This window comes from Cynocephalus volans, chromosome 1 (assembly GCF_027409185.1).
Source record: "Cynocephalus volans isolate mCynVol1 chromosome 1, mCynVol1.pri, whole genome shotgun sequence".
NCBI lineage: Eukaryota > Metazoa > Chordata > Mammalia > Dermoptera > Cynocephalidae > Cynocephalus > Cynocephalus volans.
In genome coordinates, this window is record NC_084460.1 from 95914832 (window position 1) to 95934785 (window position 19954).

The window sequence follows — 19954 nt, forward strand, 5'->3', positions numbered from 1 at the left end:
TCATATCATAATATTCCATATTTGAGTTTTGCCAAAAGAGCTGCAATAATCATCTCCCTATTTTGTGTCATCTCCATTCTTCTATTATACTCATCCTTCCACCATCAGAAACATACCTGTATTTAACATAATAAGCACCTTGTCTTTGGATAAGTGTTTTTAACTAAAGATTTTTAGTTTTATTTTTAGGTTCTTATTTTAAAATAAAACCAATATCCTAAGACGTAAACATATAAGGAGAAAACCACAAAGATCCAATCTGATTTAATTCAAGATTTTCCCTCTACCCTATGAAATCAAAACCATTTTACCCTCCTCAAGCTAGGATTCCCTCTCCCAGAGCACTTTCACATACATTTTCTCCTTTGATCTCTGGAAGAAGTCTGTGAAGGAGGTGGGGTAGGTACTAACATTCCCACTTAGAGCTGGGGCAGCAGCAGGATTGGAACCAGGGTCCTCCTTGGTGCTGACAGAGGTGTTCACACAGAAAATGTCTGCCCATACAGCATGAAGCTACGACAGGATGCTGCACTTTCCAGTGGGCCTCTGTGTTCTTTTCTTTAGGGTATACAAAGCACGTCTGCTGTATAACTTTAGAATCCAAATGATGCATCATAATTTATGATGTGTGGATAATGTCAAAAACAATAGTGCATATGCTTTGTAAACACGTGTAGGGCCTTATGTGTGGTTCCAAACATGACCACATACTGTGAACTCATCCAATTGCCTAATGGATTGTGCTCATTCAAGCTTTTTCTCCTGGGACTGTTTCTATAAAGGAAAGAAATATCTCACTTCTCCGTTCTAACACAATTTGAGTACACTTTAAGAACTTATCTAGTTATTAATTTCTATATTTCATAAACAAATCATTTCATTTAGTTTGACTAAATTAATGTAAATATAAACCTCGACCATTACCCTTGAAATTTCTATAGCCTGAAGTTTCTATCACTGGCCTGGGAGACAGGAGGTCCCAGTTCTGGTTTTAGCTCTGTCACAAACCAGCTGTGTGCCTTGGGCAAGTCACTTAACCTCTCTGAGCCTCAGTACGCTCATTTGTAAGAACAGGTATTGGTCCAGATGATATCTGTGAACTTTTCACTGCTGTGTTTGTATGATTTCTCTATTTGAGTATCTGCATAAGCAGCTATATAATAGAAACCAACCAAACACATTTTAGGGAGCTTGACAAAGCCTCATTCTTGACGAGAGCAGGGTTTTCAGACCGCATGGAGAAGAACAGAACTGTCGCAGCTGTTGCCCAGCACCTACTTCAGTCCCAGAGTCCATCTCCTGGGAATGGGTGGAGACACGCCCCAGGCCCTCGGTTGGAGTCCCAGCTGGGGAGTGGCTCTGCTGCACCAGGTCTGGGAGGTTGATGTGGCCGGCGAAGCCATTGCTGTCGCTGTGGCCAGATCGCTTCTTCTCTCCAGATGGCTGAGAGGGTACAACACATGGGGGGCATTAGAGAGGGAGGAGAAAGACCACAGAGTGACATCACCCCTCACATAGCATAGGTCCAGGGGCTCCAAATTGGCCTGCTGGGGTATGGGAATGTAACATTCAAATTTCTATTTTACCTAAGAAAATAAAAAGAAGTTAGCTTTGCTAATATTCAGTGTATAGATTGACCTGAGACCTTATGCTCCTGCATGAGAGGCAGTAAGGGGCTGCATATGGTGTGGGGTCCCCTGCAGAGAGACAGGGACGCTGTAGGTGGAGGGGCTGAGCAGGGCGCACACTCTCAAGTACCTCATCTGCACTGTTAGTGCATGTTTGCACCTGGCAGTTAATTGGATTTACAGAGCATATTACCAGGTTTCAATGAAACAAACCCACAAAACAGATACATGGCCTAAAATATTGCTGAAAAGCAGCAGTAGGATGAGGTAATACTAATAGACTACGTATAAATGTACTCCAGGAAAATGCACAGATGAGATACCCAACTCACAGGCTCTTTGTCATTCACAAGGTCAAAACAATGATTAATCATATCTGACAGGAGTTCCAAAAAAACATTGAAATGATCTAGAAGACTATTTTAAAATATGGATTTACATCCACATCCACTATCATTGATGCTGAATCTCTCAATAAGTAGCTATGGTGCTTTGTGATATAAGCAGTGAAAAAATGACATCATCATGACTAGGAAGCATTTGAAATATCTTTTATAGCGCCCTTTTTTAACACCCTTTAAAGGTAGTTTATAATGTATTTCATATGTTAGTGCAGTAGGACAGATGTATGACTTGTGAACAAATACACTCTATTACGTGGCATGCTCTAGAATTTTTACTGATAGTTGCATGACCTAACAAGTGTGGAAACCGCTGCTCTGGAGAGCAGTCTCCTAAAAAAAATCCCAGGGAAGAAGGATTAAAAGACAACTCTGGTTGCCCAAAGCCAGTGTCCACATTGTAGGCCTGACTAGTCTGCAGTTTTTGATTGGACATTTATGCAACTGACTCATTGAGAATTCTTAGAGCAGACATGATTAAGTAATGATTTCCCTCTGCCTTTTCTTTCTGTCATTCATCGACCCAACATTTTTGAGTGTCTACTACGTATACAGCATTCTGAAGAACATGGAACAGCTGAGAACAAGGCGAGCACACTCTGCCCTCTTTGGGTTGAGTATGGGCAAGGTTTGTGCCATTTCTTTGACCATCTCACCTGCCTGGCTTCTTCCTTCTGGAGCTTGTCCCAGCCTTACAATTACAGCTCTGTACCTGCTCTGTCTGGAAGTAAACGAAGATACTTTTGTGTGTGTGTGTATGTGTGTGTGATGAAACAGACTCCCAAGCTTGTAGTCGATGTTACCAAAAAGCTTGAGTAATAAATGGAAAGCCTAATATCCTCTATGTTTCTTGGCAACATGCTCCTGGACTACAAACTGTCCTGGAGAGGGGCAGTTTCTAGATTCATTTTGTCGCAGTGTTCATCTGTAACTTGTGATAGTGCCTATTCTCAGAGTTGAATATTTCATCTTCTAAATGACATTTAGGAAGTTCAGTCCTAATTTAATGTGCACTGGGCAGCTCATCCTTCCTTTTAATTTCTGTACAAATACTGAAAAGCTTTTTAACATTTTCCCCCAACTTCCCAGTAGCATAAATCACACATGATGTCTTTAGAATTTTTCATTCTCTCTTGTATCAGCAGCATTCTGCCTCAAGCCAAAAACAGATGCAGACACATCAGTTATCCAAATAAGACCTGAAGAGGCCAATGAGGGCAAGTGGCCCAGACGGCAAGAAGCTAAAGGGATCCATCAATGACCCCTGAATTGGCCCACGTCTAAGTGTTTGCCCTTTTGTTCACTGAAACAGCACCTTCTTATTAAGCACCTTCTTATTAAACCCCTTCTGTGTGCCGGGCACTCTTCTGGGAACACAAAGACAAATGAACAGCAGGTCTGCCCTCTAGCGCCTCATTAACAGAACCGAACAGTGTCTCTGATCCCTGTGCCCTCATCGTTCCCATGGGGATGGGCACTAAGATGTTCTGTGTACCAACATATGCCTCATGCTAAATGTTTTAGGTAAGACATCCCATTGACTTCTTGCAATAATATATGGATTAGCTTCCATTATCCTCATTTTACAGAAAGAAAAAACTACAGTACAAAAAATTCCATCAGCATGCCCTGAGTGACAATAGGTTCTGAGTGGTGAAATCAGCATCTGAACCTGGGCTGTCAGTGGCAGAGCCCAGGTGCTCTGGGCTGCACTGCCATGCAGGGGGCTCTATTGCTAGACACAGCTGATTGCAGCAGGAGAGGACACCTGAGACAGGTGGGATCAGATTCCCACTGGAATTTAATATCGGGCCTGAGAGATACTGGACAGTCTCTGCCAGCAGCTGATCTGGGACGCGGGGACATCCTGCAATGGAGGGAGAGAAAACAGCTGGTCTGTGGTGAGAGGGAGGACAGAGGAGGAATGTGGAGGGGAGCAGAGGTGAGGGTGAGGACATCCAGGCAGCGAGAGAGCCAGAGACATGCCTGAGCTCCTGTCCCTCCTTTGCTTCTGTCTGCAGTCCAGCGCAGTGGCCCAACTCACTTCCCACCTTCGGGTTCCTCTGCATCTTCACTCCCCTATTTCTGATACCTACCTTTCTCCCACCTTTTCTTTTCTTTTTTTCTCCCCCCTCAATTGTATTAAGTGGGTTCTTTTTCTTAAGACTTGTAACTCAAAGAGGCTTTGTGATGACAAACCAGTGTTTGGTTCAGGGGGGTAGACAGACCCTGGAGAGATATCAGCTGATACCAGGAAGGTGCTATGGACAGAGGCCCATGGAGTCCCAGTAGAGGCTTTAAGGAGAAAGGAAGGAGTGAGTCAGACCCACGGGGTCTGCTGAGTGCAGAACAGGCAGCAGTGGGGAAGGGAGAATAGCTCTTCTAGCAGATGGGCCTGTGGACAAACGGCAGCTCACAGTAGGTGTGGTGTGCTCTAGAACTGAAGAACGGTCCTGAGGGTAGAGCACAGGGCAGTGGTGTGCTCTACAGGGGAAGTCTGCATATCTGACACAATGTTCTTACAGAACCGTCTAGTGCACTTGCAGGAGAACTACGAGTCAGCTGAGTGAGCTCCCCTTGACGTTCACCCTGGGGAACTGAACTAATAGCACCTTATAAGCTAAATCTCATTATAACGAGTTTTTATTTTATTTTCTTATTTTGTCAGGGATATACTTTAACCTGCATTTATTTTTTAATACATGTACTTTTAATGGATTTCAATTAAAGGCTTATATGGCAGTTAGCTTTCTGTGTTGATTTGACTGGGCCGTGGGGTACTCAGATTAAACATTATTTCTGTGTGCATCAGTAATGAGAGTGTTTCTGGGTGAGATTAGTGTTTGAATCGGTAGACTCAGTAAAGTACATTGCCTTTGCCGTGTCACGTGAGCATCACCCAATCCACTGAGCACCTGAACAGAGCAAAGAAGAAAGAACTCCCCCCTTTTTTCTCTGCTTCACTGCTTAAGTGGGGACATCTCATCTCATCCTTACCTACCCTTGGGCTGGGATTTACATGTCAGCTTCCTCGATCTCCAGCTTGCAGACGGCAGATCACAGGACTCCACAGTCACATGAGCCACCTTCCTCATAATAAACCAATCTCTCTCTCTTTGTATATATGTAAATATTTTGTTTCTCTGGAGAACCCTGACTAACATGGTTTGTTATTTTAAAAGCCCACAATTGGGAAAGGCAGAGTTAGTAAATTGAGAAGACAAAAAGATTTTGGTGTCCTCAATAGATTGAGTTCACTTAAGACACTGGTGAATGCTATTTTCAAAGTGATTGGTTGTAATCACAGAATACTGGAGCTTTAAATACTATGGAGCCATTCAGATGTGGCCAGCAACAGAACTGAAAAGGTGGCCCCAAATTTCTACTTGGAGGTACTGATTCTGTCATAAAGACTCAAGCAAATTTTAAGCCACATTAGAAATTGGAGTCCTATTACTTGGAATCAAAGAGTAACTCATTCCAGAACATTCTCCCTCATGTTTTCCCAAGCTATAGTGATAGAAGCCCTCTACATATCCAATGAAATGATCCATTCACAACATTGGGAGGGTAATAAGCCAGCACTACACAATGTCAACTTCAGCAGCCAAGGCCATTTTTCATTCCAGACATACATGAAAGGACTCTTTAAAGCCTACTCGAAAGATGTGACAAGGCCATAAAATAAAATTCTAGCAAGTTGCTTTGTGGACTAGTCTTCCAGTTATAGCCCCATTGCCAGTGATTACTTCAAAGGCCTTATTCATCCCATCAATTCCTTTCTTTCTTACAAAAGTAGATGCCCTTTGCCTTTTTGGAGAGCGCAGCCTACTGTTAGGGTTTCCCAACTCTATCCTGGCTGAGGAAGGAGAATGCCAGATGACATATGCTTATGTTTCAGAGGGAAGAGTGGGCAGTGATAACAAGTAAAGGGAGAACTCAACTCTGTGGAGAGAGTGAAATAAAATAGTTAACATTTATTGAATGCTTATAATTATTAACTCATTTAATATCCTCAGTCATCTTATGTCGTATGCCATTACTTATGAAATTTTATAGATGATAAAACAGGTGCAAGGAGAGGTCACATAATGTTTGCCCAGTATGATGAGCTGCCACTACTTTCCTTCCAAGTCAAAACCTGCCTTCAAACGTGCATTGTGATGATGAAGTGAAAAGATAGCTTCTAATTTGTTAGGGCCCTTCTGGTTAGGGCTGACACAGCAGGGAGTTACCATAGGTTGGAAGGACAGATGAAAAGGGGCACGTGCCTCCCACCAAGTGAAATGATGTTTTTAGAGTTAGAAAGAAAAAAAAAAAAAAACAATCAAAGTGCTAAGATGCATTTTTAAGTAGATCTGCATACTTCTTTTGTTCTTTCACCAAAATAGCTTAATGATTATTTTAATGTTAACTAGATAAGATGATATCACCATTTCTTGCAACTATGGAGCATTTTCTACATGAAATCTGCAAGGATAAAACCATGAGTGGGTGGGGGAGCATAACACGACCACTGATGCTATTCAGAGAGACCATTCATTGCTGTTTTCCTGTTGTAGGAAACATCTGGGTTTGCCAGCTTTATATCCTCAGGCTTAAATTCTATATTCTGATTTGCATGGCTCCTGTTGAAGAATTTGGACTAATGTAATTAAGTCACACTGCAAAAGCTTAGAAGGATACATGAAAGAAGTTCAGACAATTAAAATCACTCAACCATTTAGAAACACAGGTCTCCCCCTGCCACCCGCCACATGCCCCAAGCTCAAAATACATGCCATAAGCATTCTCTGTGAAAACTCTGTAGTATAAAAACCACTTAAGAAATGCACTTCCTCTACATAGTTTTTATACTAACTTACCTCTCTAATCATCAAGGTTCCTTCTCTTGAAATACTGCTGCTGAAAGTGTCCCCGTGAGAGGTCTCCAGCCCGTGCGTCCCGACCATTCCCACATTGTACTCATTGCTCCCTGGAGCTCCTGTTGGTCTGAGAAGGGAAGGAACAATATTCATGCAATGGCAATGTATATTTGGGGAACACCTGTTTCCTGCCCATACTAATTATTTTTGTTGCGGTAAAGTATACATAACATAGAATTTACCATTTCAACAATTTCAAGTGTACAATTCAGTGGCCTTAAATACATTCCATATTAATTTTAATGTGCACTGATGCCTGTACTTGGGTTCCATTTCTGCAGCATCCGCTCTCAATCTATTCTCCACCCAGCAGCAGAGTAAGCGAGCTTCCTGCTCTCCACGGAAAAAATGCTGAAGCGGGTGTCAAGGTCTACCAGGCTCTGCATGATCTCCCGCCACCTCCTTTGACCAGCAGACACCCCGACCTGCTTTTGCACATGCTGTTCCCTCTGCCTGGAGAGCTCTTCCCACCCTGGCTGGCTCTGGGCTGGTTCCCTCTCAGTCATCTGATTTCATCTCACATGATACTTCCTCTGAGAAGCCTTTTCTCACCACCTATTGATGTCTTATCCCACCAGCTCCTCTTTCTTCTCGTCACCCTTCTTAATAGTTCTCACCACGATTTGAAATTCTCTTTTTTTTCTTTTTTTTATCTTTCTCCTTCTCCTCATTGGAACATATGCTTGTGAGGGCAGAGTCCTTTTCTCTTTGCTCATCATTATGTATCTAGTACCCTGCATAGAGCTCGGCACATAGTAGGAGTGCAAAAGATAATCATTAGGTAAATGGATTTTACATTATCTTTAAAGAAGAAATGTCAATTAAGAACATTCTGGTTTATTGGGAGCATCCATGAATGAGGATGTTTAACTCAAACTGTATCCAGCACTTTTTAAAATCTCTGCAAGCTCCCCACATCGTGGTATATTTATTTCCAGTTTTTTTCTTGCTGTTGTATTTTAAGATAGAATAGGAGGAGGTAACAGGATCTCAATACACTCCCTGAGAGCACAGACTCCTGAGAGCACAGTCTCCTATGTGTCCTCATGGCACAAAGCACAGTGCCAGGGCTCAGAAAGTGATGACTGACTGCCCATAATGGGCTTCACCTTGACTGTCAGAAATGCCCCCTTGGCAGGACACAGAACGTCTCTGATTGAGGAACTCGGGGAAACTGAAAACCAGGCTGGTGATGTGGCACAAGCACAGCTTCCAGAAGAAGGAGTCAATGTTCAGTGCTATACTTATTGTTCCTTTATTTTAGCATGAGCTTTCCTTGAAAGCGTTTTTTCTTTTTAAAATAGAAAATGCATCAAGGTTTATTTCTTGCTTAGGTGTTTTAATTGCAATGTTTACTATTTTCATTCTTTCATTTTAATTGTTTCTAATATATTTAAAATACATCTCTGTACTCTTGGATCCTATCAAAGTCCAAGGACTTGATGAAATATTCAGTCCAAGAAGCAACAAATATGTCAGGTTTATGACCTCTCTGGGGCAGAGAAGAAATATTTCAAGGATTTTCTTACAAAACAGAGAGGTGAAAAGATGAGAGGGTGAGTTCAGATAAATAAATGCATAGCAAGACGCTTGCTTCTAAGTTACTAAGCTGGAGCAGTGGATTGAATGAATCTAAATATGGGCTAGAACTTATGTGTTTTGGGAGAAATTCTAAAGAAGTATTTTTATTATCAATATTTCACTCCCAGAAAGGAATTATTAATAGTGTTCCGGAGACATGGAAAAAGAAATCACTGCAATGAATTCATAGTATACTGACAGATGATCAGAATAGTTCTCAAAACTATGACTTTTTAATTCATTTAATTGAAATTTTATTTTATCTTGTATGTCTCTTTTTCTTTCCTTTTCTTTGCTTTTTTAGCTGCCTTAAATTCTTATTTGGGACAAGACGGTGTAAAGCCAATAAATCAATAAATGAAATATTTATCAAGAACCCTTCAGGAAGGGAGCCACTTTTCTTCTTCGTCATTCAGGCCTTTTTTATGCCACTGAGAGGGGCTCGGGTGACCTAGTGTCACCTCAGACTGACCTTCTGTACAATCAAGTTCTCCTTCACTATTGATACTCCTTGGGGTTCAAAGGCTAAGGATATTTTGGTTCCATGTTTTTTTTTTAACTGTAAGATTTTTCTGATTCTATGCAAATATTTTAATCAGAAATATGAGAATATGAAATAATTCTCATTAAAAAGTATTTTTAGAGTTAATTTCAGCAAGATAATTCCCCAATTCATTTTCCACATATCTCAATTAAACTCTTCCCCAATTTTTGTACTTTCCTTACTACTTTACTAAAATTATCATCACTGGTTCCACTTCTTTTCCATGTAAATTTTATAGCAAAGATTTGATTCATCAGTCTTTTGGTCCCTATCATCTTTCAAAGGCTTCTGTGGTCACTACTCCTATTAAGTCCAATTTTTCTGGATTAGTTTTAAAGGCTTAACTTTTATTAAAAAGATTTGATTTGTATGTCAATTAGTCACTGTTTGTTTTACCTAATGCTGGATATTTTAATTGAGACTATTTTTTCCTTGTGTCAACTTTTATACTTTAAATTTTATGAGCCAGAACTGCTTCATCTATGATACATTTTTATGGTGAGCAGTTTTGGCTGTTTTGAGTTTTAGTTTACATTATTTCCACTAGTACTATTCCTTATAGATTAAAGATTATAATCTGTATTTCTTCCTTAGTCAATTTGCTTCAAAAGTTGTAAGCAATTCTTCTTAGATAGTTCAAGATTTCTCTGCTGTGTAGGATTGGTCTGTCATGAATCTCTAGTACATAATTTGCTTATTCTGTGTACCTCGTATTAATTGGCCACACCATTAATTTTCCTGTTGCCATGTTGTCTGATATAAGGTAATGGCTCTTGATTATGTAAAATTCCCACAAATACCTGCATATTACAAATTACCTCCTTAACACATTTCTTTTTAAAAGGCAAAGTGCAGCCCCAGGTCATGTTTTGGGGACTGCAGAACATTGTTACGTCATAGAAGAGGGGTCCTTATTTAGTATGCGGTCATTGATCATCCCCTTTGTCCCTCTTATTCCCCTGGCTTTTATGAGACAATCTTTACATTGTTTTCCTTTTACCCCTCTATTCCCTGTCTTTTTCCTTCATGGGCTTGTCTTAAATACAAGGGGTCCCCAGGATTCTGTTCACTCTGCATAACCTTTAGGCATTCCCTTATCTATGACTTTTATTATAATCATTACCCATTTGCAGAATAATCCTAAATTAATACATCTAATTTCTTTACTCAGTAACTTATCTTTTAAAATTCCTATTGGGTATTTCCACACTGGTGGCTCTGGGTTTCTCCAACTCAGTGTGCTCCAAGCTGAAACCATTATCTTCCTTCCTACACTGATACTTCCTCCTGTATTACTGACCTTAGTTAGTGGCATTACAAGCTATCTGTTTATCTCTGCTGGAAACCACAAGGTCATCCTGGACTTCTTTCTCTCATCTACCCCTCACATTCAATCTAGATCCTGACAATTCTACACATGGCCCATTATTTTCCTTCCTTTCTGTGACTGTCCCAGTTAGGTGAACAACACTCTTCTTGCTGGTCACCTCATCTCCAGTCCTGTCCCCTCATACCCACTCCTCACAGTTGCAAGAGTGAGCTCTCTAAAGCACAAGTCCAACTGTGACACTCTTCTGCTTTCAACCTTCAGTGGGTCCTCATAAACCACAGATGAACTTGACCTCGGTACTGTGGCTTACAGGCCCTCCATTACCTGGCCCTTGCCTATCTCTCTAATCTAATTTTCTAACCAAATCCTGCTGCTCACTTCTAACTCTAGCAACATTTAACTTATAGTAGTTTCCTGTACACTATACTATACAACCCTTCATGACTTTAGTCTGTCCCTGGAAGGTCCTTTTCCATTCTCTGCATCCCTGGCTAACTCATCCTTTAAGCTGCAGTTTAGGCACCGCTGAAGCCATTGCAGCCCCACTGGGATGGTTTAGGTGGCTCTCCACTCTGCCCCCACACTTCTCTCTGTGCGTCTTTACCACTGCACTCAATGCCCAGTCCTGCAATGACCAGATCTCATTTATGTTGGTATCTTCAGTGCCAAGCACTGTGCCTGGCATGCAGGTCTCAGCTAGTAAATGTTCATTAAATCATTGAAGGTCTAAGGCTTTGTTTAATGTCTCTGGCAGAGATTACATTCAAGTTTATTGTCAAAATATAGCTCTTCTGCAAATTGATGAGTGATCAGCTATAAGGTTATTAACATGCTTAAAATGTCTTGAAGAACCAATGCTAAGTTTTGCCATTTTACAATATGAAAAGTAACTTTGGCATTGGGTTCACCAAGCTGTGCCAAAATATAATTATTATTATTTTTATAAATAGGTGGTTATTATAGGATAACAATAACTTGGTTCAGATATGTCATAGAATTTTATAGAGTGAACCTTAACGTGGGCAAATTTTAAAAATTGGTGAGGAGGTCGGAGGATACCAGGAAAGAACATAAACCATGTGACAAGTAAATCTCATGGTATTGCAAGTACACGAACAACTTCAGTGAGGAGGGACGGGGATGACACTAACCTAAGTCATCTTGGAAATGAGCGGAGTCTGCAAGATTAAAGGCAAAAAAAAGGGGGGCTCATAAGCACCGCACTCTAGTTGATAAAGTTTTTCCCATGAGGGTACGGGTTGACAATTCTGATATTTCTATACATGTATACAGGAAGTGAGCAATTAAGTAAATGAATAGTGGGTGATGGAGTCAGCTTTCTCACTATTGAGTGGAAATTTACAGATAAGCAAGGGGAATGGGTTAGAATGATTCGTGCATAAAGGATTAGAGTTAGAGATGTCAGCACAAAATCATGTTTAGCCTAATACAGATACAGGTGGCTACATATAGCAATATTTGTAGATATATGCACAAAGATGGGTTAATATACCCAGATATATTTCCTTGCTCTCTCAGCTAAGAGGGCCTAAAAGAAATGACTCTCCAGAAGCAATGAGCTCAATGAGCAAACAGATACTGGTTTCTAATATCATCTTCCAATATAAGGAATCAGGGCTCCCTGGAGAAGTGGCTAATTCCAGGATTGGTGCAGGAAATATTCAAGATGAGTCTGGAGCATCTTGTAGTGTCAGAAACTACGCAAGTGTTCAAATGCACACACATGTGCATGTGCTCATACATGCACACAGATGATGGTATGTCAGTCAAAAGGGCATGGCAGCTAACTGGAAGAGCTCCCAGTGGTCAAAGCTGGAACAGCCTAAATAACAAAATAAAGAAATATTGGATCATAACCCCAAGTACAAAATAATACCATGAGTCTACGCTGATACAAATTAATGACTGAATAAATTAATACATGGAGAAGAGACAAATCTCTTGTGCAGAAAAATTCAAAATAAATTATGCAGATATTCCACTCTAATGGAGGGGAGCATAATTCCCCACTCTTTAAGTGTGGGCTGTGCATAGTGGCTTCCTCCCAAAGGGTGCAGTGAGGAAAGGAGGGGGAAAAAGAGTCACTTTATAGTGGAGAAACCTGACAAACACTCCCTCAGCCAGGTGATCAAGGTAAACATTAACAGTCACAGATCATGTTGACAGTATGTATTTTTGATATCATGTGATGAAATATCATGTCCCCTCTGTGATCCTCCTTCCAAAAACCCTTAACCTTAGTCTAATCATGAGCGTAACATCAGGTAAATTCCAATGGAGGAGGATTCTACAATATTTCTAATCGGTAATCCTCAAAACTGCCAAGTTCATCAAAAACAAGGAAAGTCTGAGAAACTGTCACAGAGAAGAGTTTAATGAGACATGACAACTAAACGTAATGTGGTATCCTGGGTGAGATCCTGGAAGAGAAAAAGGACATTAAGGAAAAACCTAAGGCAATGTGAATATTCTATGAACTTCAGTTAATAATAATGTTTCAGTATTGGTGCATTACTTATAACGTACGTACTCCACTAATGTAAGGTGCTAATAATAGAGGACACCGTGTGGGAAGAGGGTGGTGGGATAATAACAGGAGAGCTCTCTGTACCACCTACTCAATTTTTCTGTAAATGTAAAACTATTCTAATACATAAGATTTATTAATAAGAAAAGAATGAAAAAAAAGGAAATCATAAAAAGACCCACTAAGGCTAAAACAACAACTATAACATAGTTAAGGTAATCCTTTGTTCCAAAAATTATTTTTCCAATATAGGGACTGAATAGAAAAAATTAGTTGTCTAAAATCCTATAAAGACTGTAAAAAACCCAAACCAAACCAAACAAAAACCCTCCACTGATTAGAAGGAAAACTATAGGAAATTTACTGTAATTAGGCTGCAGGTTTAGAACAATAATTTCCTCTAACTGGATTTGTCAAAGTGCTCCCGGAGATACTGATTTTATTCAATTCAGTACATACTTATTGAGCACCTGCTACTTGAAAGGCCCTCATTTTGGCACTGGGCAGTGGCTATAAAAGCTAAATGAGACATGGTTCCTAAAACTAAAGAAGTTAGCACCCGTAAGAGCATAAAAATATAACAAATACTCAAATACAAGGCAGAACACATAAAAAAGAGTGAAGGACAAGGGAAGGCACAATATTAAAAAAAGGGCAGGGCTGATGAGGAGGTCTTCTTGGCTGGGGCATATGTTAGGAGCAACCACGGGCCCCAGAAGGCAAAGGTTTGTAGGAATGAGAGACAGAGTATGACCAGAGTCACCCTTCTGCAGCATGATCAGGCCAGAGGCGGACCAGTGAATGATGGCTGGGAGGGCAGAGGGGACTTAAGGCAAGGACAGCACTATAGTGGCCTGGGAGGTGTACAGTAGGGTCACAGCCACGGCTTCTTAGTGAGAATGGAAAGGAGGGAACACAAAGATGTGTAGCTTTCATTGTCCACACGGCATTCAGTGAGATTCTACACGATTCGCTGACTATGCTAGTAGTAGAAGGTCCTAATCACCAAGACTGGGCCTTATCTGTCCTGTGCTGGTACTTGAGTGAAGACACTGGGACAAAAGGAGGCCTCCCTAGCTTGCTCAATGTGATGCGAACCAACTTACATGCCTTTCCTTCCCTTCTTCCTATTCTATCAAGCTTTCATTTTTCCCTGATTTTAAAAAGAGTACATGCCCATCATATAATTGGGAGTATGCATAAAATAAAAATCTTTCATAACTGTACAACCTAGGGATAATCACTTTTATCATTTTGGTCTATTTCCTTCCACTTGTCATTTTTCTATGCATGAGGCACTGGGAAACAGTGCAATTGGTGAGTCAGGGAAAGCAAACGTAGTTATGTGCACTATTGCAGGTTATACCTTATGCAATAAATATAAAACCAGCGCTGCACATAGAAAAAAGATATTCTTTTGAACACAGGAATCCACAGCTGCTTGTCTGAAGGAGCTTCATTTCTGAGAAGCTTTTTTGTGTATACTTCATGGCAGTGAGCTGTGCTATAATACATTTTGATTTTATGCTCTGAAAACATATAGCACAAAACATAAGGGTTTATCTTAACAAAAGAATATAATGGTAATATGAACGTATACACAAAGCACTCCAGGTCCCCAAACACTCTATTGCTAAAGAAACTGTTTTATAATGCATTTTTAAAAGCTAAATTCTTCGGCATGCAACTCCCTTGTTGTGGAAGAACAGACTGTGTGTATTTCACATAAATATAAAAAGACTTATATTTACCAAATTGGAGTAAACATACACACATACATTTGTCTCCTTTTCTCCCTGAGTATATCTTATATATACATAATAAAATATTTTAAAATGTTCTTTAACAGATGATCATTTTAATCTATCTAAAATTTACCAATTCTTCAAGAACCACCTCAAGTCTTGCCTCCACTGTAAGCACCCCATGATAGCCTTGCTTTATTATCTCTTTCCTGGATTATATTAAGAGATCCTCTAAATTGCATTACCAGTCTTTAGTCTGTTCCCTTTCCATATCATCTTGCTGAAATAATTTCCCTCAAACATAGTCCTGATCATGTCACTCCCCAGCTCAAGATACCTACAATGGATCCCAATGGCGACATGATAAAGCATACACTTCTTGGTCTGGTTTCTAGCCCAGAGTCCCTGTGCCCCAAACCCCCAAACCCCCTACATTCTCACCAAACTCAACCTTCTGTGCCTTTACTTCAACTCTGCTTCCTGCCTGGTATTCTAATATTACCCTGTGTTTTTTTTCTATCTTGCTGATGGTTATTTGTGTACTTATCTTTTCTTTGGATTAGGCTATAAACTCTTCGAAGTCAGGAGCTGCAATTTCAACTCAGTGCAATTAAATGTAAATCACAGTCACTGAAGACCCAGTCTATTCCAGATACCATGCAAGGTGTTAGGAACAGAGAGACGAATAAGACACAGTCCCCACACCTCAGAGATCTCACTGCCCAGAGAGGGAGACAAACACCCAATAAATAATCCTGATTCAAGGCACTCCCTGAAGATGCAGGAACACACACAGACACAGTGGAAGTACGGAAGAGGAGATGGGCTCTGCCTGTGGGGGCTGGGCTGTGAGTAGGTGGTTTCTAAAGGGACAGGAGAGTGCCAGAGAGCAGACAGAAGCACAGCATGGTCTACTCAGGGGATGTCAGAAAGGTGGGTATTTCTGCAGTGTGAGAGAAGTCTTGGATTTGCCTTTGGAGGTAAGAGGATGAACACCATTGATGGCCTTGCAAAATATGATAGGAGGCTTAAAAATCAAATGCTGTTTAACATTTCTTCCCAAACTGTGTTTGGTTCTTCCTCTAAATGTTTATGTTAGTCTGTGGTTTTCCATGTGTCTCTCTACAACTAGGATATAAACTTTCAGAAGGTAAAATCTAAGTCTGTGTTTCTCAAATCTCTCAAAGCCCTCAGTATGGTCTCCAACACATAGTGGGAATTTTAGCAATCTTTTAATTTCACAATCTATTCTCCTGTTAGTTGTATACTCAGTACTTAAAGGGAATTTAGAACATCTGTTAGAAGAATTAAGCAATGCTGTGTCAAGACAAAAATTGAAAGGGCCAGCTTGTTTTGCAGAAATGTTCTGGATTAGTGATTTTGCCTCTAGAGCAATTTTATTTGCTGTTAAAAAGCTATTTAATATGATGTGTTTCAAAATGTCATATTTTAGCATATTTATGATTGTCAGTAACTAGATAATCAACAGTAAAATAACAAGTCTGGATTTTCAGCTATGATAATTGGATTTGCCTCTTAGAATCGCTTGTATGTAACGATGGTTAAATCAATGGATGGCATTCCCTGCAGACTGGCCAGCCCTGTCTCTCCAATCCCTACTGAATAGGACAATAATTGGTGGCCTAAAATGACATCTTCTCTATATACTGTGAGTGTGATCTAATAATCAATAATAGTAGCTGAGCAGAGGAAATAGGGTAAATAAAGAACAAAGTTGGAAAAGTTAGCATCACATTGTATCAAAGTTATGGTAAACCAAGGCAACAACACCTTGTGTTTATTTGGGGGAGAAATTGGGGAAGAAATGGGGAATGGGAAATTCCTTCTTTCATAGGATCGACTCCAATGAGGGGGAAACAAGAAAAAGTAAGCTTCTCTCTCCCGCAGAAATAATAAATAAACAAATAAATAAACAAACAAACAAACAAATAAATAAATAAATAAAAGAGGGAAAGGCTATAAACATTAAGGAAAACACAGGTAGGTATAAATATATATATATAAATATACAAAAAGAAGACTGCAAAGAGAACAGCAGAAGGTATGTGGCGAAGACACGGGTACAGAAAAAAGGATCAAGTAAAAGAGACAATGAAGGAATGAAGGAGTTGAAGCAGAAAATCATGACAGGGTGTGTGTAAGTCAAACACTGGGAAGATTCTCTGCATGGTTATCTGACTCCCGAATCTTTGCTGGGACGCTAACCCACGCTGCCATGTGCATTCCTCCTTACTTGGTGGTAGTGATGATGAAGGAAATGTATGTGTCATGTTGCTAATTTTAGTCCCTAAATGTCATTGTCTGTGATTTCACTCTTCAGTTCTAGAGGGAAAGGCACGTGTCAACAGTCTGGCAGTCAACAGTTTGCCCTGAAGATGAAAAAAACCAAGAGTTACCAAAGGGACAGTTACTCCAACAGCAATGGGTAGAAGGTAAAGCATATGCAATCCTAGAAATGCTACATTTCTAAGTGATTGTGTCTATGGATAGAGATAATTATAGAACTAAACTCTTATAGAAACCCAAATCCCCAAAGTCCCCTTATCTTGCCAGAGACCGATATATTATTTTATATTGAACACCTATCTCTCATTCTTTTGTCTTGGAGGCTGAGTCCCCTCCTGGTCTGCACTTTGAAGGTGGTCCTCTTACATCAGCCTGGGTATGTCGCTGACAGCCACGGTCCCATCGTGGGTCTCACTCTCTCCGTCCTCCTCCTCTTCTTCACTACTCTCTGACTCCTCGCTGGAGGAGGAGTAATCTGTCACCTTCTTCAGCGGACGGTTTGTTTCTTCAATCCGGAGTTCCCTTAGTTCTTTGGCTAATGCCGTCAAATCCTATAAAAGAAAAGTTTGGTCAGCATATGAATTGTAGATCCAACCAAAGCTATGTCTCTTAGCAAGTCAGTGCTCCAGCTTAAGCAATAAGAAAAGAAGCTCTACACAAAACTGTGACACACACAGTTACTGCACGGAACTAAGAAAACAATGTCTGTAGCGTGTAGAAACTAGAAAAGAAAGATGAAATCAATTTAAACTTTGTTCAAAACCAACAGCTAGACTGAGACTGCTCACTTTTGAATATATACATGTATATATGTGTATGTGTGTTGTGCATACACACATATATACAAACATCGGGTTCTCATTTTATTTTGGGAAGGTGAAGTTGGTCACCCTCAGAGTGAATGGGAAAATACGCAGGATTAGAAATTGTTTCCTAGTATTCTGGGACTCCTGCCCAAGCCACAGTGATGGCCTTTCCCCTCTATAATCACTACTGTACCAAAATCTAGCATCAGTCATAGAACAGAGCAATTCCCAAGATTCCAGCTGCTACAATGATTCATTTGGCACGTCATCATTTCCTGGAGAGCAGAGGCACCCCATCAAATGATGGCCCACCCCAAAGCCTAGAGCCACTGAAATTTATAGCCACAGAGCTGAGTTAATCAAGAGAGAAAAAAAAAGAGTTCTCTTCCAGAATGATAGGTATTTCATTTTCTTTTGTTTTAAATTCCAGTCAGCTGGCAGAAACCCTGGTGAAGAACACTGAAATGAATGTGCAAACAACAAAATTAAGAGATAATTTCTCAGTTTTCCATGAGTGTGATGAAACCTTTAGCCTTATGGATGTGATGATGTGGTGTTTAATCACCAGGCACATTGCAGGCAGTGTGCTGAATATCTGACTATCTTTTATTTTACATGCTTTCAGAGCAATGCAGAGGGAAGCAGTTCTGCAAAAGCATGGCTGCTCTAACTTGCATCGGTTAAACTGCCCACGGCTTGCAGCATGCAAATGAGGAAAAAGCAATTTGACATCAGTCTTACCATTTCTCCCTATATTAGTGACCCATTGGGAATCAGAGCATTTGGTGAGAGACAGGGGATTAGGGAGAAAGAAACTCATTGAAAAACCCTAAATCCCACAATTTTCTTATGGCCATATTCTCTCTTTATTTCAATCCAGAAACGTATTTATCCAATTCACCTGCTGTAGGATTAGAGCAATCTGGGTGATCTAAATGACGTTTGATAATCTATCCAAATTGGTTAGAAGAAAAACAGTGACAAATGTGCATAGTTAAGTCATGATTTTATTTTGAGAGGACAAAAAACCATCATGTTTCTCTATTGTCACCTTTATATCAGGCATTACTATTATGGTAAAGACTAGGAGAGGAGACACTTCAGGTGTTTTATTTGGTCTAGAAATTTAGAAAGTTCAAGGTGTTAAGTGAAGGACTCATTTCTTTCTAATATCATAGAAATAAAAGGGAAGTAACAATGACTTTTAAATCTATCCTGAAGTCACCTAAATTGAAGCCCTTGAAGAAGAGAAGCTTCTGAAAATTCAAACTGTGCGTTATATACACAAACACACTTGCCAGGGCTTTTACACACATGCATACTCGCACACACACGTGGCCTCAACCTCAGGGGATGGTTCTCCCCATCTGTGAAAGTGGAAGTAGAATTGTATTGAAAAGGTTCAGTGATGTTTAACTATCATGCATACAATGCAAAGAAGAGGAAAACTATAACATAGGTAGAATTTTATACAAATTTGTTTCTGGTTTCTTTGGCAATGGGCCAAAATAGGAAAAGCTAATATCCAGATTTCAGCTTTTTCTTTCTTATTTCCTCTTGACAATTGCCAGTGCTCATCTTTATCACATGGGAAGAATGTCAAAGGTATGCTATACTTGAGCATACTGGGAAAAACAGCCTAGAAATTTGTTAAAGTTATGAAAGGAAAAGGATATTATAATTTTCCAAACAGTAAAATAATAACAAATTAGATAAATTTATTTTATATTTTGACTTTTATGTGCTAGGATGATGTTAAGTCTCACCAAAGAATATAACTAGTATTTTAAATGCTACTTGGCATTAAAAATTATATTTTATTATAATTTAAAGAGAGAATATGGTTTAAAAGAGTTTATTTCTATTGTTAATAATTCTGAGTAAAATATAATACTAATAGATATTATTTATTTAAATTAATGATAAATTTCCCCAAAGGCTTGGTTTTCCTTATCTCTGACATTTCAAAACAAGACAAAAGAGATTTAAAAATATATCAAAATTATTTAGAAATATTTAGCTAATCTACAAGCCATTGATTTAAAGAAACTTTCACTTGTTAAAGTGACCTAAATTTTTCTTAACACTATTTAAAAACACTTTTAAGTTCTGACCTGCTTTATAATTTCACTTTTAATT

General features: G+C 39.6%; 1 protein-coding gene across 2 annotated transcripts in view; it reads right to left on the minus strand.

Annotated features, from left to right (window-relative positions):
- Nucleotides 1-19954, minus strand: part of TNIK (TRAF2 and NCK interacting kinase) — a 383386-nt gene that overhangs the window by 20997 nt on the left and 342435 nt on the right. For both annotated transcript variants that reach the window (XM_063092797.1, XM_063092791.1), the window contains 3 exons: nt 17376-17560; nt 6895-7021; nt 1279-1443 (listed from right to left, as the gene is read on the minus strand). In XM_063092797.1, the coding sequence (XP_062948867.1) occupies nt 1279-1443; nt 6895-7021; nt 17376-17560 (477 nt within the window). The remainder of the gene's footprint in view (nt 1-1278; nt 1444-6894; nt 7022-17375; nt 17561-19954) is intronic.